The sequence below is a fragment of the Lepidochelys olivacea genome (assembly GCF_965140295.1).
Source record: "Lepidochelys olivacea isolate rLepOli2 genome assembly, chromosome: 10".
In the NCBI taxonomy this organism is placed as follows: Eukaryota; Metazoa; Chordata; order Testudines; family Cheloniidae; genus Lepidochelys; species Lepidochelys olivacea.
Window position 1 is genome coordinate 58636109 of NC_140420.1, and position 22570 is coordinate 58658678.

General features: G+C 38.9%; 1 protein-coding gene across 1 annotated transcript in view; it reads left to right on the plus strand.

Moving 5' to 3' along the window:
* Nucleotides 1-19664, plus strand: part of ADAM10 (ADAM metallopeptidase domain 10) — a 126848-nt gene extending 107184 nt beyond the window's left edge. The window contains exons 11-16 of the mRNA XM_084640429.1: nucleotides 3389-3539; nucleotides 6303-6486; nucleotides 8515-8623; nucleotides 9129-9349; nucleotides 16691-16817; nucleotides 17430-19664. Coding sequence (XP_084496555.1) covers nucleotides 3389-3539; nucleotides 6303-6486; nucleotides 8515-8623; nucleotides 9129-9349; nucleotides 16691-16817; nucleotides 17430-17524 — 887 coding nt within the window. The 3' untranslated portion in view covers nucleotides 17525-19664. The remainder of the gene's footprint in view (nucleotides 1-3388; nucleotides 3540-6302; nucleotides 6487-8514; nucleotides 8624-9128; nucleotides 9350-16690; nucleotides 16818-17429) is intronic.
* Nucleotides 19665-22570: the final 2906 nt, after the last annotated feature.

Below are 22570 nucleotides of genomic sequence, written 5' to 3' on the forward strand. Positions count from 1 at the left end.
TAGCGCACATCAGGAAAAAAGGAATCCTCATATTTCCTTACCTGGACGATTGTCTCCTCAAGTCTCCCACTCAGTTAGAATCAAACCATGCAACTCTTGCAATCCTTCACTGCTTCCACACCTTGCAAATAAACAAAAACAAATCTACCTTACAACCTACCCAACAAATCAACTTCATCAGCACTCACTTTGATTCCACCACCGGTCTTGCATCTCTCCCCCAGGACAGATTCCGCACAATGGGCATCCTTATTACCCAGATACATGCCAGCCCATAAACTACAGTCAGAGACTCCCTACAGCTCTTAGGACATATGGCCGCTTGTACATTTGTGGTCGCAGATGCTCTCCTGTACATGAGATGCCTTCAGGGTTGGCTAGCCATGGTATACAAACCAAACAAGCACAGGATAAACAGGTTACTAACTATGCCCCAGAAAGTCAAGGACTCACTTCTCTTGTGGACCTTTCCAGTCAACCTCTGCACCGGGATTCCCTTCCGACAAGATCCCACTTCAATTACCATCACCACAGATGCATCCCTCACAGGATAGGGATCACACATCGGCCACCTCACCACTCAGGGTCTCTGGGCCACTCCAGAAACCAAGCTTCACAGAAATTTGCTAGAGCTCCAGGCCAAATGCAATGCCTGCCTCCATTTCATTCCCATCATCCAAACTGCCGAATTCGAATCATGACCAACAATATCAAGTGCATGTTTTATGTCAACAGACACGGGGGAGCCCGGACACGCTCCCTCTGCACAGAGGCGGTAAAGCTTTTTGGAACAGGTGCCTTCAACACATCATCTACATCTCCACCTCATACATGCCAGGCTCTCAGAATACCCTGCAGACAAGCTCAGCCGATCGTTCCCCATACAGCACGAGTGGGAACTCAGTGACAACATTTTTTCCAACGTTCCCCAGACCTGGGGTTATCCCCAACTGGATCTATTTGCCACAGCTGCAAACAAAAAATGCCCAACATTCTGCTCCAGAGCAGGCCTGGGGAAACACGGGGAGACGCCTTTATTCTCCCTTGGACTGAAACTCTCATCTATGTGTTCCCACCAATGCCTCCATTGCACAGAGTAATTCAGAAGATATGAACAGACAGAACCAACATCATTCTCACAGCCCCAGCATGGCCCAGACAACTGTGGTACCCCTTCCTCCTTCGCATGTCAGTCAAGCCACCCATTCCCCTTCCCCCACTCAGAAACCTCCTATCACAACGCAGGGGACAACTCTTTCTCCCTGCCTTACAATGTCTCTACCTAAGGGCCTGGCTGATCAATGGTTCTCTAATGTGGAGTTAACATGTTCGGACCAAGTACGCACCGTCTTGCTACATAGCAGAACACAAAACACGTGCACTACCTACCTGCATAAATGGAAACAGTTCACATCTTGGTGCGCTGATAAGCAGACCTCTCCAGTTTCTGCTTCACTCCCACTGATATTGGGTTACCTGTTACACCTCAAAACATCTGGCCTCTCCACAAGCTCACTCAAGGTCCACCTCGTGGCAATCACCACCTTCCACCATAAGACTGACAACTAACAGTCTTTGCCCATCCAGTCACCAAAAGGTTCCTGAAGGGTATCCAGACATTCTACTCAGATGTGAAACCGCCTGCTATGCCTTGGGATTTACACCTAGTCCTCAAAGCCCTGATGGATACACCCTTTGAACCGATGGCTCCCTGCTCCCTTCTCCACCTATCCATGAAGGCTACCTTCCTCATAGCAATAACCTCTGCCAGACAAGTAGGAGAAATGGGGGCGCTTATGGTGGACCCTCCGTATACCACATTTTTCCACAATAAGGTCACACTCTGAACACATCCAAGGTTCTTACCCAAGATACTCTTCCTTTCATCTCAATGAACCTATATACCTTCCAACATTTTTCCCAAAACCTCACGCTAACACGTTTGAAATGACAGTGCACACTCTTGATGTTCGCAGAGCGTTATCCTTTTACCGGGATAGAACAAAACTGTTTAGAAAAACCCCCAGACTTTTTGTTTTTCCTACTCAGCGCTCACAAGGAAATGCTATCTCTACACAGAGACTTTCCAAATGGATTGCTGGCTGCATATGCCTTTGTTACCAACTCAGGCAAATACAACCTCCTACATCAATCAGAACACACTCTACCAGAGCTGTCTCTTCCTCCACGGCCTTTCTACTTAATGTCCCACTGTCTGACACATGCAAGGCAGCTACCTGGGCATTGAACCTTACCTTCGCTAATCACTATGTTCTCATCCACACTGCAGCGTCTGACAGCAGATTAGGTAGAGCTCTCCTGTCAGCAGCCTTCTTGCCTCATCCAAAGTCCCATCTATCCTAAGGTATACTGCTTTTCAGCACCTGAAGTGGAGCACCCACAGGGACCTCTCAAGAGGAAGAAGAGGAGGAGGAGGAGGTTACTCTCCCTGTGCAGTAACTGACAATGTTCGAGATGAGTGTCCCTGTGGGTGCTCCACTACCCGCCCTCCTCCCCTCTACTTCAGAATTTGTAACACACTGCGTTGGAGAGAAGGAGCTGAGGAGCCCGGGCTGTGCACATGCTATTAGAACACTGACTGCTCGAGAGGCAGGCACAGCCCGTAGGGGTACTGCTCTAGAAATCTCCGATCAAAAGCGCTGGGACGCACCTTGACCTGAAGTGGAGCACCCGTAGGGACGCTCATCTCGAACGTCAGTTACTGCACAAGGTGAGTAACCTCCTCTTATGTATTCAACTCCTTATCCACACAAACTGTGCGAAAAATAATTTAAAGGGGTACACACATTCTATTCTAGTGTCTTATCCTCCGTGGCTCTTTGAGAATTGTCACTGCAGAGCCTTGTTTAATGATACTGAGTCTGAACCTTTTGTAAAGTAGTGCGGGGATGCACAAGTCCCCGTGAAACAAAGCTTTGGAGCTGCTGGTACGAAGGATCTCAGCTCTAGACATTATCAGTTCTGAACACCAAAACAGCTATTATGGTCAGAGAATTTTTTAGAAAGAGGGGGAGCAGTGCAGGAAAACTGAATGCTAATTTAGAGAATTTTTCCATAAATCTCCATCCTGAGCTCTGATCTCACTTTTCTTTTGCACAAGGAGTTCCCATGGTTATTAGTAGAAGTTCTGAATACAAAATGAGAACAAAATATGTAGTAGAAATCAACCAGCTGGATGCTGAAGAGTACTGTTCAAATTTCCCAACAAAATCCTAATCTGTAACATACCTGCACTTCCAATACTAATCCCATCTTCAGTAGACATTGCCAATCATGCTTAACTATGTCCTATGACAATTTAACTTCAAGTTACCATGCATGTCTTTTATATTCTGTAGTGTTACAAAAATATACTGACATTTTTCAGAGTCTGGCCAGCCCATCTGTGGTAATGGAATGGTAGAAGAAGGAGAGCAGTGTGATTGTGGATACAGTGACCAGTGTAAAGATGAATGCTGTTACGATGCAAATCAACCAGAAGATAAGAAATGCAAGTTAAAACCAGGCAAACTTTGCAGGTATTATATATTTCAGTTATATTATGCTTATTGAATTGTTCAGACTTATGGATAGGCTAGCAAGCTTTATTTTAGGAATATCTTCTATGAGGTATACTGTTTGACACTTGAAGTCTAATCTCATTTATATTGTTAGAATGTCCTTAATTTTTTAGTAGTAACAGTTAATGGGAATTTCACTAACTATATTATGTTATTTTTTTAACTCAGCACTAATTGTAACTTTTTTTTAGTCGGCAACTATGAGAGTACTTTATTCTTAGTCTTTTGGAAAAATGCATAATTTAAAATGCTTTCTAACTAACTACATTAAGTACACCTTAGGACCCAGTATAAGTAGGGACAAGTTGTGTTTAAAAATGTTGGTTGGTTGTAGTTATCCCTTGAGCTAAATTCAACAAGCTAACACACTTAAACATTACTGTCCTTGTCCCTACTGAGGACAAAATCATATTTATCACATTAGTGATGTCCTGCAAGGTAATGCGTTCATTTGTAGACAAGGTCTTAAAAGAAATCCAAATTTGTAAGTCCCTTTTCTTGCTTATCTGATCTATCTTGGATGTTTTGCAGAAAAATTGAGCAGGGACACTCAGTATATCTTGTGCTTGTGAAAAGGATCAGGTTGACAGCTCTTAAAACTGAAGGTCTTTCTTTAGCTAGAGGAAGGTGCAAATGTGCAGTGTCAGGACATACTTTTCCATGCAGCTTTGTTAACGTGGATTAAATCAGGTATAGTTAGGATAAATTCTGCTGATAAATTTAGTCTTCCTGTTAATTCAATTGGCTCCTTTACTAAAGCTGCCATGGAATGTTTAGTTTTTGTCAAACGTTAAGAATTTTATGATATGAACATCTGCCCACTAGTACCTGGACTAAGGTCATACTTTAGGTGACTGTACTGTCATTAGATGATTTCAGTACGTATATGTACCCTGGTCAAAATTCTCTGGTTATCTTGAGCTAAGAAAGGCTGTATAAATTGTAATTAATCCTTTGTCATTCCCTTGGTCTGTTATTCTTAATGTTAAGTAGTATCAGAGATTTGTGGGGGAGGGCGGGAGAATCAATTGGATCCCTACCCTTTTTCTCTTTCTGACTATTACTGTTTGGGGAGAGAATAAAGAATGCAAGGAGATCAGAATCTTGACAAATCTAACAGTTGTAGAAGGCTGTCTCAGGGCTAGTCTACTTAGTGTCTGGCAAGCTGGGGTGTAAATCTATCCTACACTAGCTTGCTGCACACTAACTCTCCGTGTGGACTCTGCTGCTAGACACTTGTATCTTCCCAGTTTCAAAACGGGGTAGACTGAAGAGCATTGCAGAATTTTTAGCATGAGGGACTGGGGTCCACACTGCAGGGTAGATTTATACCCCTGTTTGCAATGCAATAAGTGTTCCTGTAGACAAGACCTAATTTAAGAGCAGCATGAGCTTTTCTTGGCTCACGGCTATACAAGGCTGCTTTGTTCTCTAACTTCATTGCATGTGATATCTTTTTTCATCCTCCCTGCTGCCAGAGTGTCTATGAATACATTAAACGTTAATGGTTTGCCAGACACTAGTGTTGAACTTGGCATTGATCAAAAAATCAAGAATTGGCACTAGAAGACAATTCCACTCATCAAGCCTACATGATAGCAAAAATGGCTATAGTATTGTGTTCATCAATACAACTTACTGTCACATTGCTATCTTAGGCATGCAATGAGCCGAAGCACACACTGTTTACAACAGTAGACTTCCTTGGACCACTTGGTGCAAGTAATTACAAATGGCAAGAGATATTGAAAAGTCCGTATTTATAAGAGAACTTTCAGGTAGAGGCTGGTATTTCCAAAAGACATTTTTGCTTTGTTAAAATGCATTATAAGACATCTGCCTGTCTGTTGTGGATGACTAAATATTCTACCACATTTATTCAGAATTTAGTCATTTTCATAGTGTCATATGTGATACATTTCGTCGAAGGAAGGTGACCCAAGTATACAATTTGATATCAAATAGATTTTCCTGGCACTTGGATTTTACATATCAAACTTCGTCTGTGTTACCTTGCTTCTAGGCAATGCAACACATATGGCACGATATGAAAGTGACCCAAAAATATTGAAAAGGGTGTAGATACTTCTAGTAAATATTTAAACTTTGCTTTAAAAATATATATATATAAATATATATTAGGCCTAAGATACTTGACAGTACACATATTAAAACCCAATACAAATAAAAATGTGTAACTTTTATCCATTTAAAATCTCAAAGAATGTTTTACTTCATCTTTAATTTTAAACTTCCTCCAGGTAGTGAGTTTAACTTGGGCAATGTTAGCTGAACCTAAAATTTCACTTTTATGAAGGTGTTCAGATGTAAACATGCATGCAAAAGTAATTTTTCTAGTGTAAGTAACGTAAATGTGGTGTTTTTCATAATTTAATCATTAAAGTTGAGACCAAGATGACTGCTGGATACAGAATACCAAACATTTGTTACCCCCAAAAAAACATTTTTCAGTTTACATTTTGTTGACACAAATTGGAAATAACAAAACTGACGCTATTTTTGTATGCAGTTGTAGTTTTAAGTGGTATTCCAATTAAATGTGCATATTTCTCAGCAAGTTCTGCTTTATTCTACCTCCATTAATCAGTAAATGTTAAACTTAGAAGACTTGAACAATATTGCTATTCAGAGTACATTAGAAACACCAGAAAAAATCTGCATTTTTCTTAATATATATTTTTTGTTTTTTTTTCTTTGTAGCCCCAGTCAAGGCCCCTGCTGTACTGCACAATGTAGCTTCAAACTCAAGACTGATAAGTGTCGGAATGATTCTGACTGTGCAAGAGAAGGAATGTGTAATGGTTTCACTGCTCTCTGTCCAGCATCTGATCCCAAGCCAAACTTCACAGATTGCAACAGACATACACAAGTTTGCATTAAAGGGGTGAGCTTAATGTTCAGAACTATTGTGCTAACAATATATTGCAAAGCACAATTTTTGAAGCAATATGGCTTCCGCGTGGTCTTCAGTTTACACGTTCACCTCACATTATGCGATTGTCTCCCAGACCAGGGAAGACGCTGGGTTTGGCAGGGCTGTGCTCGGTCCCGGGAATTTGTGAACTCCTACCCACCTCCAACGGATATACACGTGAGCAATCACTTGAAGAAAAGACAGTTACCTTTTCTGTAACTGGTGTTCTTCGAGATGTGTTGCTCATGTCTATTCCATATCCTGCCCTCTTTTCCCTCTGTTGGAGTTGTCTGGCAAGAAAGAACTGAGGGTGGGGGGAGCGCGCAGCACCCCTTATACTGCGCCATGGAGGGCGCCACTTGGGGCGCTCCCCTGTGGGTACTGCTAGGGGGAAAACTTCTGGCACGGGTGCACATGGCGAGGACGCACACCTATTGTGGAATAGATATGAGTAACACATCTCAAACACCAGTTACGGAAAAGGTAACTGTCTTTTCTCTTGCCCACTTAAAGTAACTGTTAACAATCATATAATAACAGTTATTATAACGACAGTGTCCATGGTTTTGGGACATAAACACATTGCATACATTTTAAACCACAGCCATTATCCACATTCTGCAATAACAAAATATCCAGGAGACAGGAGGAGCACTGAGGAATCACATAACTGTGAACAGACACTGGTCTGGAACTATTTTTGGCTCCGCCACTATCCTGCCAGGCAAGCCAATTCACCTCTGTGCCTCAGTTTCCCATCTGTAACATGGGGATAATGATGTAAAGTTATTGGAGATCTGCTGATAAAAAGCACTATATAAATACTAGGTCAATCTGCTGCTTATTATGTAGCCACACTAGCATTTCAGCTGCAAACGTAGGTAAGAACAACTGACCACTAACTCCTACCAACAAACATTTCTTTCGGTTTAAAAAACAACGCTGGACAATTAAATGGCAATCTGGTATACATTTAGGTGGTATTCTATGTGCAAGTGCAAAGGTGTTGTAAGAGTGTATGAAGTGGTTAAATTTTACAGTTGTGGTATTCTGTCATAGGAGTAGGCTCAGCGTTGGGGCATAGGGCAAATGGAGGTAGTGTCTACCCATTAGAGCAAAAAGACAGAATGCAAGTAATGTGTTATGGGCATTGTGGGGCATCACTCAGAGGGCAGAGTTAAGATTGCTTGGGCGTTTACCGTAACTATTTCCTGGTTTTCAGAAGTTTGTTTTGCTGAACTTGGCATTCTGGAAGGGCACATGCTACCAATGGGCAACCTTAACTCTGTATTAATGAATTTTTTTTAGCATTTTATTTCCAATATGGTCAGAGACTACTTTAAAACCCCTAATACTGTAGGGGACCATGCAGAGCAGTCTAGCCCAAGAAGGGAACATCTGCAAAGTACTAGAGCCCCCCTTCTTTTTTCCCATAATTTGATCACTGCTCATTTGCTTGCTTCTGAATTTGATTTTGAGATCATCCAAACATTGAATTACTTACAGTATTATAGACTCTTTCCTGCTACTGATTTTTTCCCCTAAGGGAAAGAAGACATTGAAATGCCATATCTTTCATACTTTTGAGCTATTTTTATTTTCATGAATAGGTATTCCAGTTCTGTGGTCTTGATTTAGAATTTTTTTTGTGCATATTGCTGTGCTATATATTTGTTGCAACTCCTGTTTTCATGCCTCCCCCATTTATGGGAATAAGGCATATCAAAGAACCTAAGATTCTGTACCTCAACCATCCAATTTTAAATTCTTGTCCAAATTAATCCAAACCAATTAAATATTTACTTTTTTCTGTGAGAGAAAGTATTACTATTTATAAACTTTAAAAATAGCTTAAATTTGCTTTTGAAGTGTTAAGGTTTCTTTTTTAGTGAGCTGCTCTTTATGCTTTTTGTCTATTAAAATTGATATTTGTTTTATCTGCTACAAATGGATGTGAAGATGATTTTGAATTATTCTTCCTCCTTTTGTCTCTAACAGCAATGTGCTGGTTCTATCTGTGAGAAATATGGCTTGGATGAATGTACATGTGCTAGTTCAGATGGCAAGGATGATAGAGAGTTGTGCCATGTCTGCTGCATGAAAAAAAGTAAGATTTGCACACTTCTAAACACTAATACAATAGTAAATCTCTCAAGGTTTTTACTAGACTTAATTTTATTTAAAGTCACCTTTGTGATTTTAAAATATTTACCAAGTTTTGAGTAAGAATTACAGCATGTGGAAAAAGTCTTTGGTCTTGCTGTTCCAAAACACTTTTTTTGGAAATATACAATGTATAATTCAGTGTTTATTACTTATGTACTATTATGAACAATGTGCTTCTCCCATAAAGATACTCAGTGGACCTTAATAGTAAAATGCCCATTTGATAGGTCATTGATAAGTCATAAATATTTTTGTTTTTCAAGTTAATAGTACCTTCATGAAAAACAATTACATTACCACTTCCTGATAAGTTTTTAAATAGGGTAAGAGTACATTTTTAGTAGTGGGTTGGATATCCTTTTACGCATTCATGCATATGCAAGGTATTTTGTTTTAAACTTGTCTTGAAATAAAATCCAGTCTTCAATTATATTCACTTTTTTCAGTGGATCCAATGACTTGTGCAAGTACGGGATCTAGTCAGTGGGAGCAGTATTTCAGTCTCAAAACCATTACGCTTCAACCTGGATCCCCCTGCAATGATTTTAAAGGCTATTGTGATGTATTCATGAGATGTCGGTTAGTAGATGCTGATGGTCCTCTAGCCAGACTAAAGAAAGCAATTTTTAATCCAGAGCTGTATGAAAATATTGCAGAATGGATTGTGGTAAGTATCTTAATGGTTTGAAAACATAAGCATGAAAGATTCCTGTAAAATGGATTGAATATATTCAATGTTTGTGACTAATGATAAACATGACTGTATATGCAGTATTTCAGTGTTCTCTTAAGGTATGTCTGCACTGCTCTAAAACTCCCACAGCTGACCTATGACACTGTGCTCGGGGTGCTGGGATATAAAATTGTAGTGTAGACACTTGGGCACAGGCTGGGTTGCCTAGGGTCCCAGAGCCTGATTGTCTACACTGCAATTTTATAGTCCCACAGCACTAGCCCCATGAGCCCAAGTCAGCTGACACAGGCCAGCCGCAGGTGTTGTACTGCAGTGTAGACATACCCTTCAAGTACATTCTCAATCCTTACTCTTTGGTTGGCTTCTTCATGCTTATAATCCAACTAGCAAGTTTAGCAGGTAAAGTTCAATATCCTTTGGAGACAATTGAAGAAAGTGGCTTATGGTACGTGTAGTACGCTATTCCTTCTAACCATACTAATATCTCTTCATTTTACTGAGTGGTCACCTTAATTTTTTAAAAATCTGACATTTTTTTCCAGCTCTTAAATCTTTTGTCCTCCTATGTAGATGCTCAGTTCCTCAGAACATCAGGGCATAGTAGCTATTTGCATATCTTTTGATCCCTTATCCTAAAGGGACTATACTCTTCCAATAAAGTATCCAGCAGATAGAGCTGCAAGGAAACATTGGTGACTTTCCATGTTGGACTCGTGTGTTCACCTTTGTATTAGGTACCTCTATAGTTTGTCTGTACAGTTCATTCATTACATGTCTATGGTACCAGATTTTTCACTGTACATCTTAACCAACATATCTGTCATTACCATCCATTTATTTCAAAAATATCTGTGAGAACTTCATAAATGAACTATACATAATCATAACTCTGTACCGTCAACATAGTTTTTAAATGTCTGTTCAACAGTATATTTTGTCCAGACATTTATTAGATGCATATGGTGCTAAGTGGATTCATCTCCACTCTGAGGCCAAATATTAGCTGTTTATTTTCACTATACCAGCATTGTCCTTTGTTTGGCATGTTTAAATAGGTGTCTGAATGTGAGCCTATACACTTCCACGGTGTTCTTATACTGTATATTTAAGAATCAAAGTCGATTGTCTGTTTTTAGGGTTTTATACTGCTACCCATCACTGAGGAATCTGAATGCCTTCTTCATAAAACTGATAGCAATATCAAAATCCTTGGTGGACTTTGAGTCTCTGGCACTACTCTCTCTTCAGAGTAAAAGCTCTGTTTGTTTTTTATATTTTATTAATTTTAGATTTGTTTGGGGGTAACTTCTGATTTTGATTGGGTTTTTATGAGTAGAAGGGGGTATTAATGTTAGTGTTGTTCTTGTAAAGGAAAGTCTTCTCTGAAGGGGAAGGACTTGCAGTGTTTCCTAAAGACACAGTCAGGATGTGCTCAGTTTGCTCTGGAAGCTTGTTCTGTAGCCATACGCCTTTAGATTGAAAATCTAAATCTTTGTTACTAGCAATCCTGCTTTTCATCCTGGACTTCATGATCTGCATTGTCCCAGAAGAGCACCGCTACTTCTGTGGTTCAGAGGTTAAAATTCAGTCTCTGTTGTAGCTAGGACTTAATTAAATGTTTTGAAGATCAGGACCAAAGATTTAAACTGGCTCTGGGTCAGCTTCTCATGCCAATGGAGGGACTTGAGCACAGGCTCATTGTGCTCCTGGTGGCCTTACCTATGGGGAAGGTGGGCAAGTCTTCTGTACCAGCTGAAGCTTGTACCTAGATTACCTTTGTAATATTATTGATCTGTTTCTGTTTCCATAGTATTTTTGTGTACATTTACTAGTCAATTTTGGTTTTAGTCCTCTTGAAACTTATTTTTTTACGTAAGGTTTCCTTTATAGACCTAATTGTGTGTGATCACAATAATGCTGAATACAAAGAGCAACTGAAGAAAAATATGCTATGTAAAGAAAAAATTGAGGCTCATGCATAGCTTAAAGAAATTAAGTGGGGGTTGATACCATAAGACCATAACAGGGTTCAAAAAAGAACTAGATAAATTCATGGAGGCTGGGTCCATCGGTGGCTATTAGCCAGGATGCGCAGGAATGGTGTCCCTAGCCTCTGTTTGCCAGAAGCTGGGAATGGGTGACGGGATGGATCACTTGATGATTACTTGTTCTGTTCATTTCCTCTGAGGCACCTGGCACTGGCCACTGTCGGAAGACAGGATACTGGGCTAGATGGATCCTTGGTCTGACCCAGTAGGGCCGTTCTTATGATAGTTATACTCAAAAACAAACAGGGAGAGTTATACCTGCAAGGCTGGCCAGAAACACTGTAAAAGTTAAGTTTAGAAGGGAAGTTTTTCCTCAACAGTAAGAGCAATTTGACAATAGAACATCCTGGCAAGATAGGTCATTATGGAAATATTTAAAAATGAAAAAAAAATGAAAATGTCTAGGTAGAGCATAGCTTGCGTTAAGTGTAGGAAATCAGATGTGCTGTCCTGTGTCCCTTGTAATCCTAAGGTCTAGGTATTTATAATATAAATACCTCCACTGAGCAGACCTCCGTGTTTTTTTGTCAGCTCTTTCAGACCAACAATTGATACTTTAAAAATTAAAGCTGATTTTCCAAAGCACCCTAAAAGAATTGAGTATGCAAATCTTACTGAAATTCATTCTGATTTACTCACTTGACCATAATTTAGTGGTTACTGAAGCACTGATAAATAAATACACTGTCATTTATTAATGCAATTTTCATTGCTTGATGCATACCTGATACAGTATTGGTATATAACGCTTCCCTTTTGCTTTAAGAAACTATCATCATAAATTTGTTCTAGTATTTGCACACAGTCAGTTCTCTGTAAACTCTAAATATCCTTTTTTGAGAGGAAAAGGAATTTTCTAATGTCACTCTACTTTAGGGGCACAGCCAGAATTTTTCTAAGGAGGGAGTCCATGGGGAAGATCCTTCTCCAGTAGGATGCCTGTCCTGGGGCAAAGAAAATGGTGGGACACAATCCACAGTGTGCTCCGCAGGCATACCTTCACATACAGCTGACAGGGCAGACACAGCTGCAGGCAGTTTTGTGGGGCTGCAGCCAGGGAAGGAAGTGCTGGGATGTCCAGGGACTCCAGTGCCAGGGTAGGGCACAGCCCAGAGAGCGTAGGGGGATTTATTGTGCAGTCTGCGGGTCCCCAGCTCCCTGTGGAAAGCCCTGGTATTAGGGCTGCAATCCCCACTACTGCCCCACCAAGGGAAAGGACATTGGAGAAGTACTGGGGCCTTCCCTGCCAGCCCACAGCACCAGGATTCTGGCAGGAGCTTCCTCGTTGGGCACGGATGTGGTTCCCCAGCCCATTACTCCTGTATGGTCAGTGGGTCCCAGGCTGCAGGGTTGCCCCATACTTAGGGCCCTACCAAATTCATGGTCCATTTTGGTCAATTTTGCGGTCATAGGGTTTTAAAAATAATAAATTTCGCTATTCCAGATATTTAAATCTGAAATTTCATGGTGTTGTAATTGTAGGGGTCCTGACCCAAAAAGAAGTGGTGGGGGGGGGCATGGTAAGGTTATCGTAAGGGGGGTTGCGGTACTGCTACCTTTATTTCTGTGCTGTTGCTAGTGGCGGCGCTGCCTTCAGAGCTGGGTGGCCGGAAAACAACGGCTGGTGCCCAGGAGCCCAGCTCTGAAGGCAGAGCTGGCAGCAGCAGCAGCGCAAAAGTAAGGATGGCCTGATATGGTATTGCCACCCTTGCTTCTGCGCTGCTGCCTTCAGAGCTGGGCACCTGGCCAGCAGCCACTGTTCCCTAGCCACCCAGCTCTGAAGGCAGCGCAGAAGTAAGGGTGGCAATATTGCTGTCTTGGGCATGGCCAGGAGGTGAGACAGCAGCTACTGGAGTCTTTGCTCGGAGCCAGCCAAGTAGGGGGCAGGCCTGGGCCCCCTATTTGTTGTGCCCCTGCTTTTCACATAGATATCTCTGTAGTGTAGGTTTATAGCAGTGTTTTGGCGGGGGTGAAGGTAGCCTTATCTTGTCTTTAAAACAGTCTAGTACACAATACATAACTATTTCCTAACTGCATTAGTGGTTAACTTTAACTGCCTCATAAGGGTTTCTGAACTTTATATACGAAGCTTGCTAGTGTGCATCAAGGATCTGACCAAAGAGTTGACTTTTTACAGGAAACTACCTTCAGGAGAACTCCAGTCACAGGTAAATAGTTTGCATTAACCAGCCATGTAATATGTTAAGCTTTGTATAGATGATGAAATATGAAACACGCCCCACTTCAAAGGAATTAGATGCTTAAAAAATGAATTTAAGTGTATTTGCTATGGCTTAACTTTCATTTGAACCAAAAATGTTCCATTTACACCAAATCAAAAGCATGAGTCAAAATATAGAACACTGAGAAATGTTTGATTAAAATATTACATTTACTATTAGCATATACAAATTAGGTAAGTAATCTCATGAATTTCTATAGAAATAGGCATGCAGATTTTAAATGTATGCAGCAAATGGAGACGTAATATGTATAGCTATGGAATGTAATAAATCTGTCAGCTTCATTCATATGCCATACAAAAACTACTAAATGAAAATTATTATAGATTGCAAACTAAAGCATTCAGAAAGTTAACAGCTGCCTGTGCAACCTTAATTTTGCCCCTTTGTGCCTATGCATTATTATACAGTTTAATTACATCATTGCATGCTGTCTCTTTTCCACATTTCAAGTCTCACTGCTTACAAAACCTTGTCCCATTCACCTCCCAATATGTTAGAGGCCTATGAGAAAATAGCGTGTGATTATGTAATTAGACTGTCATAAAGCAAAAATGGAAGGGGGCAGAATAAAAGTTGCACAATAAATCTGGCATTTCTTAATTTTGGAATGCTTATCTTTTCAACTGTAGCAAGGTTTTTAATGTAGTTTTTATAGAATTTTCTTAAAAAGAAAAGTTCATGTGCAACTGTAGCACACAATTTTGAGTGGTTTTTGCTCTGCCACTCTGAAATGCTGGGAATTGGGATTCCTGTGTTCTATTCCTTGATCTGGGAGTGGAGAATTGCCTTTGATTTGATCAGAGGACTGAAAGAGAACTTGTAGGTGGTGGTGGTTTGTCATTTATGCTTTTTGCTTGCACGGTGCTCACTGTTGCCTGTCTCTTGTATAAGACGACATAACCAAGCACGTAGATTTGGCACATTCTTTGAGAGGCAGTGTGATTAACTAGATAAGATTTTGGTTTGCTATATTAGAGACCTAGATTCTGTTTTGTCAGAAGCAAACCTGTGCAGTGTCTCAGATCCTCAGTTGCCTTTGATGGACAGAAAACTTACTTCCCTCCAAATTTAAGGATACGAAAGCTTGCTTAATAGAGGTTGTGAAGTACACAGAATTAATATTATTCAAGGAAAGATAAGACTAGAACTCAGTCTTCCATTCCCAGTCCAGTGCACCTTCCTTTAGTCTGAAAAGTATTTTAAGAAGAATAGGGAGGTGGCAGGAAGCAGCCTGTGTTTCAGCTGGAAGGCTTGCTCTGTTCTTATCATAGGCACGTAAGGCAGGAGATTCGCTTGGGGCCTGGGAGCACATGCAGTGCAGTTGGATTGTAGAGAAAATTAAGGGACAAGTAGGGATCAAACTGTCGTGCCCATATGCAAATTCTCTATATATTGTAACTTGGCTAAATGTCTGCTTTCATGGGAGACAGTGAATGACATGTTTCCAACCTCAGACATCCTCCCTGCCGAATAACAAATTCCTAATTTGAATCCTTGAGGTGTGACAGCTGTTTTTAAAACGTCAGAATTTAACATAGGCAAAAGTACCTGTTTCACTAACTGATTTCTTGAAAGTGGCAGACATACAAAAGCTTCCATTGTGTGGCAGAGAGAAAGTATGGAAAATTCCAATCTGAACAACCAGTTTGTCTAAATTAAGTAACTGTAAACAAGGTTATAATAGGTGTTAGACAACTTTAGCAGTAGCAAAGACTATAGTTATCCACCAGTTGGGAACCCCCTGGGTATTAATAGCTGTGTAGGCAGTGAGGCACTGCCTGTGGGCATCTACCCAGCTTTAATACCATACACAGCTCTCTACAGCCCAAGCAGTGCCTTCCCAGTCTACACGGCTATTTTTAGCAGGGTGATGTCCCACCACTGAAGCCTTCCCCTGTCAGAGGAAGAGTGTCCTACAGCGGGGAGCTGTGCAGAAAGGCTCTATCAGCTCACCGCTGCTGGAGCTTTCTCCCCGCTGTGGGGGAAGGCTTTGATAGTGAGATTCTTGGGGAAAGGTTCCAGCTCGCTGCTGCTTCCCCTCTCCAGAGCCTTTCACTGACATGTAGCTACATAGCAGTGTGGATACCACTTGCTTTTCATTTTGGTTTGTAATGAAAACTGGTACGCAGTGTAGACATAGCCGAAGAATTATTAATACACTTAATGAACTCAACAGGTCAAAGGTACCATAAAAAGATCTTCTCCATTTTCACTTTTTTCTCCTTCAGCCTCTAATAAACTGAAATGTTTACAGTATGTCCTGAAAGTAATAAATCCTCGCCAGTGTTGGAGGAATGAATTCCAGAGTCAAGGACTTCTCCCTGAAAGCCCTTTCCTTCCATGGATTATATTTTTGTGTATTCTCCCTAGAATATATTTACTTCCATTGCAACAGCATTTAAGAATCAATTTCTGCAGTCTTCTGTTATGTTTTGTCATTTTTTCATTAGTAGTACCTGAATTTTACTTTATGGCTAGATTTCATTGCTTTCTGCGTGCAAAGCAAAGGCCAGCTAAGAGCTCTGAAAAATATGCAGATTCTTACCTAGTTGCTGAATTGCCCCAAGCTGCAGTACAGCAACTTATTACTTTGTCCTTTTTCTTTTGGCTTTTTCTTCCGGACTGCGAATTGATTTACTCACTGCCTTGGAATATGTCTGCCAAATCCATGGGAGGTGCTGGCTTTTATAGATAGCTGGCACCGGAAGATTTGTGACTTCTATAATTTTTACTATAATAAAGTAGCAATAGAATTAATCATTAAGTGAAACAACAATGCTAGAGCTCAGAAAAGCTATTTTCAAGTTGGGGAAGTTTAGGGTCTATGTTCACCCAGATTAGATGCAATAAATGCTTAACAGTGATTAAATGGATTATTAAATAAATTCATTAATGCCACTAATTTATTTTATGTAACTTGTTAGTATATTTCATTGTATGAGAAACCTTACAGAATTCAGCCAAATAAATTTAACAATGTACTGTCTTTTTTTTAAATCTTGTTTTGTAATGTGTTTTAGGCTCACTGGTGGGCAGTATTGCTTATGGGAATTGCTCTGATCATGTTAATGGCTGGATTCATTAAAATATGCAGTGTTCATACTCCGAGCAGTAATCCAAAGTTGCCTCCTCCTAAACCACTCCCAGGTAAGTACATCCAAGTTGATTAAGACTACAGAGAGGTAAGAAGGTAGAGCCTTTATTCTCAACTATATGCCTTGCCTTTTTAAACAGTTGAGAAACCGTAATGCTAGTTCTATAGCTCGTAGTCTGGCACTGCGAAACTAAAAGGTTACGCATATTGCTTTTTTTCATGCCATAATAACCCCATAGAACTATTTCTCAAATCTGGTCTACTGTGTAGACAGAGAGAAAATTACATCTCACATTCTCCTAGTCAAAATATGGACTATAAACATATGGAATATGTGGAAAGTATAGTGGTGGTAGTTGCAATTACTAACATAGACTTCCTTTTACTCCCTCTCCCTACACCACCGTTCTGTCAGAAAATCATTGTATGTAGCAGTTTATTTACAATATATTACATGTTCATACCACATAGCTAGTTGTCTGTTAAAACTTTTCTTATTGAAATTTTAAATATTGTGCTTTTCACAAAGCATGAAAATATCCTTTCATATTTAATTTGTCTAATCAGAATTGTACTTCACTTTATTGGCAGTCATTCTTTTAAAAATGCATTCTTTGATTTATTTTTTTCCCTAAAAACTCATGTTTTTTCTCTGTTTACAACAGGCACTTTAAAGAGGAGGAGACCACCACAAACCACTCAACCACCACCACGTCAGAGGCCCCGGGAGAGTTATCAGATGGGACACATGAGACGTTAACTACAGATTTTGCCTTGGTTCTTCCTAGTGCCTACAATGGGAAAACTTCACTCCAAAGAAAACCTATTAAGTCACTGTCCCCAGTCTTACTCTCAAACAAAAAATAGAAGGAAAAAAGGCAAGATGTTATGTCCTCAAACAAGTGGAGGAGTTTAATTTTTAATTATTGGACCTTCCAGAGAGAGAAGTGATTTTTCTTACAGAAATTTTTAACCTAATGGCACAAACGTCTTAGATTATCATGGTTTTTTTTCCCCTTTTCTGCTCTTCATTGCTGCATTTTCTTCACTTGCAGGCAAACATGGTTCTTGTAAGACTTTTATTCACAAATTGAAAATATATATGTATATATTTTTCAACTGCCAATTAAGGGTAGGAAGCTAGGCCACCTCAACATTGGAGACGTAACCTGCCAGTGTATATAAATTGTTATATGCAGACTTGTATTTCTAATGTACACCCGTACTTCTGTGTGCAATTGTAAACAAAAGAATTGCAATATGGATGTTTCTTTGTATTATAAAACTTTTCCGCTATTAATGAAGAAATTATTGTTTAATTGACTTACTCAGGATAACAGAGGATGGAGGTGTATAATGGTCAAGGATTCTGTAATGCTTTACACAGCAGTTTTGAATCAATTTAAACTTTTTATTTGGATCAGAGTTGGTTCAAGTACTCATTTCATCTTTTATCAAACAGCTGCTAAAACATAGCACACAAGTTTGAATGCTCTTTTGGGAGTACATGCAACAGGTGTTGTGCAAACTTCGCATATGCCAGAATGTTTCAAAATTACATTTTATATAAATGTCCGATTTCTTGTAGTTCAGCATAAGTATTTTTAATTTTTGTCTGATTATTCTGTTAAATAATGAAGATTTGGATGAAATATTTCCATGCTTTAGTAGAGAAATATGCCTGTTATACAACTTCTTTTAAGGACTGCAACCGGTTTATTTGGGTTCAGATATTCGTAGTGTGGTAATTACGTTCATGATTCTGAAGAAATGGGAAGGATGAAAAGCTGTAGTTTCTATTTTTTAATTTATCAAATATTTAGATAACTTTCCAGCATGATACTGTTAATGAATAACCACTGAAATACAGTAATATTCCAGCTACTGTAGCTGACTTAAAATTATAGTTAGGCCAACTGATTTTCCCTTAAATATTTTATAACAGTAGTGAAGTTCAAACAGCACAATGTCCCATTCCAAAGTTTTTAGTACGAATGTAAATAATTGGCATTTTTTTAAAACAGAAAACAAAAGCATTTAATGTCTTAACATGCTTACTGCTATGCAGAAACGAAAGGGGCATTACAAAAGTTTACGCTTGTGACATATTTATTGCTTGTTTTCCAAAAGCTGCAAGCTAATTAGAGGCAAATGGCTATAATTTTCCTGGCTTTGCTTAGGAGAAAATTTATTAAGGGTTGGACAGGCTTTCTTTTTTGGTTTTGTTTTTTTTTAAGAGTATAAAGTTTACACAATCATTCTCATAATGTGACGCAAGCCAGCAAGGCCAAAAATATTACAGAATATAATGGGATCTCTTCCTTGTAAACTTGTACAGTATGTGGTGACTTTTTTCAAAATACAGCTTTTTGTACATGGTTTAGAGACAAATTTTGTACATGAAACCCCATAGACTATAAATAATTCCAAACAGTCTTAATAAGTTAGAAATGTATGTAGTTGCTTTTAAATCATTTTAAATACATTTGTTTTCAGACTGTGCAAAGACTGGAAGTGGGTTTGCATTTCTAAAATGGTGACTTTTTTTCAGCAAGAGTTCTTAGTAACTTCTTGAGTGTGATAACCTTTGGGACATGTAAATTTTTTGCTCGTAGTGTTATCCTGTGGTGGGGTTTCAGCAGATACATGCTGCCCTATTTTATTTTGAGTCTAAGTTAAATGTTTTCTGAAAAGAGATGTGCACTGAACTCTCCACTGCAAGTCAAAATGTGGTAAAACAAAAGATCAAGACAGACGAGATCTAATACTACTGTCAATTTAATGTCCACTGTGTTTTATACAGTATCTTTTTTTTTTGTTCACTTTGGAAATTTTTACTAAAATTGCAAAAAATAAAGTATTGTGCAAAGATATGTATGATTTTTTTGAAACTTGAAATGCATTAATAAATAGACTTGATGAAATTATCTTGAAGGTTTGCTTGCTTTTTAAACTCAAAGCAAAAGGAGTATACAAATGCTGCTTCCTCCTACTTTTTCTGTCTTTCACCACAGATATAATTAGAACAAGAATAACTGCATTATGAATACACCAGAAAGTGTTATCCACATCTCCCAATTTGAGCTTCACGCAGTAAATAAAGTAAAATTTGTCCGTGGAAACACTCTTTTTAAGATAAAGCTCTAAAATTATCTTTCTTTTGTTTCTTCTGATCAAAGTATTTTAAACTCCTTCTCTGCTGTTATGTTTAAAAATTAAGCGAAAAACTCTGAAGATGTATAAGGTAGATCTTTAGTTGGCTTGATCTTGTGAAATAAATTCACTTTCTGACATTTTATCTATGACAATTAATATAAAATTCACTGAAGATAGCTAATGAATAAGTTTTCAAAACACGCTATGCAAATCTGATTGTTGTCTGTATTAAAACTATCAACATAGGTAGCTTTTAATTTTTAGTGGACAGATCTTTATAAATTGGTTGATTTTTTTTTAACTGGTTGGGCTAAGATTTATATTAAAAGGCCTGCTAGCCGCATCTTTCGTTCAAAGGTTGTACGGTCTAAGGAATATATGCTTGAAGCTTTTTTTTTCCCTAACTGAGAAATTGATCTAAGGAATTCCTGGGCATGCTTTGATGTACCGTTTTCATGATTTTGACATCAATGCTTGCTCTTAGAATTAAAGTGTATAGTTGGGTGCAAAGAGAATTATTAGATTATCAGTGGGAGCTCTGCACCTCTGGAAGCCAGATAACCTTTTCAGGTACCTAAATAGGGATAAAGATGCCTGTGAACTGAAATTAGGAAAAGTGACTTATAAGCACTTGAAAACATGGTTCCTGTTTTCTTTTAAATTATTCCTTGTAGTAAGTGTGTGTAAATGGCTTTATTTTTGGTAACTAATCTGATTTCCCCAGGATATAGCTGCTAATTGAATTCAGTTGTCTTTATACTTCTAAAACATTTTTATTCATTAAACAGCTTTTTTCCTTTAGGGAGAATGTGCAGCCAGAATGGTGTGAATGTCCGAAAGAAGGTCTTCATGTGATTCCCTTTAACATGACATTTTATCTAGTTAATCAAAGCAGCAAAGACTCTATAAATCAGTGGCTCTATCACTTTTTCATTACTGTTCCCACCTCACATAAAGAAAGCAGAGGGGAGAGTTACTAATTTTGAAGAAAGGTGAATAGAACTAGGAAACATTAGTTCATGTAAGGTGATTAAAAGCACTTAGCTTTTGTATAACTAAGGTATAATGACTTTGATATGGTTTGGTTTCAAGCTCTGTTTGTGTTTGAAGAGAGAAAGAGAGCAGTAATCTCAGTGAACAAAAAGTGAGGCACCACTAACAGGTATTCAGGAATGACCATTGCAACTTTAAATGGAATTTAGAGAGTCAAGTTATAAATATATCTGAACTCTCTGTAACTGGTTTACAAACACTAGGCACCTTTTATGTTAGAACTTCTCGGATTTTATTAGAATTGATAACACTTGTAGTGCAAGCAGTGTTGGTTGTACGAGATTAGCTTGTCTTTCAAATCTTTTGGGACAAGGTATTTAGAGACTTGGATTTGTAAGAAATGAGAATCTGGATGAAAGGAGAGTAACTGCTGCTGCATATTTCCGGATAACATGCTTTGTTAAAACTCCTATATATATTCAGTTGATTTTGCTTTTAATTTTCTTAGCTGACAATTTTAGAAAATCTTCAAAGATGCATTATCTACTGGTATCCAGTTTTGCGATAATGGTTTCTTTACAGGAGGATTTCTTTCAAATCAAGCAGTCATAAGGAGGTTTCCTTGATGCTGAGGCTTCAGCAGCCTCCGTACAGATCTTGATATTATCCAAATGTTTCGTACTTGGTTTTCCTAAAGTTAGGCCCTAAATTTACATTTAGGCATTCAAAGAAGTGGCCTGATTTTTAAAGGTATTTTGTACCCACAGGTCTCTGAAAATAGGCCACTTATTTAGGTGTCTAAATGAGGATTTAGGCTGTCTAAATTTACAAAAACAAGTTTGAAAATGTTGGCCCACGTACATAGATATCTTGGACACTAAACCTAAAATCAGCTGTTCTCTGTTATGGTGGCTTTTGTGGCAGATTTGTTAAGTTTTCATATGGATGCCTTTCATCATATGAAGTAGCAAAAGGGTGCCTGTGACTTCAGCCTTATAGCGGAATTGTATTTGGGTTCTAGCCTTGGGCCCTTGCTATAAAAGCAAGATCAGTTGTTCAGTATCCTCTGAACACAAACATTCTTCCAGCCTTCAAGGAAGCTAGAAGGAATACTGGATGTCTTTAATTATCATAACTTTCTAGTTTGATAGAACTGTTATGAATTTTGAAGATAATCTAGTGAGATTTACAGTTGGAATTGATCAAAAAAGCCATTCTTTATCCTGTCCTGGACTTGAAAAAAATCCAGTCAAGGTGAGCTTAATAAACTTGGCAATACAATATGATGGCCACCGACCACTTGCTTCTTCAACTCTTCTTTAGAATATATTCAGTTTTACTCTTTTTTTTTTTTAAGAATAGGGGGATTGACAGTTGTGGGCCCTTTAGCACCTCAGAGAAATGTAGTTTTGTAAAGATGTACGCTTCTAGATGGAGACACTAGCATCTGGTGTCTGCTAAGTGAATGCAAGACCTCTCTACATCTGCATACAGCGTACACATCCAAATTTGTCCTTCATTGTAAATTCCTGGGATTTTTCTATTGAAACAGCTCTATGGACTATTTACGTTGTCTACACACCACAGACTGTTCACAAGTTAGTATAGTGGTTTATGATACTGGAAGGAAGGGAATTAACGTTTTCCTGTCAATGGT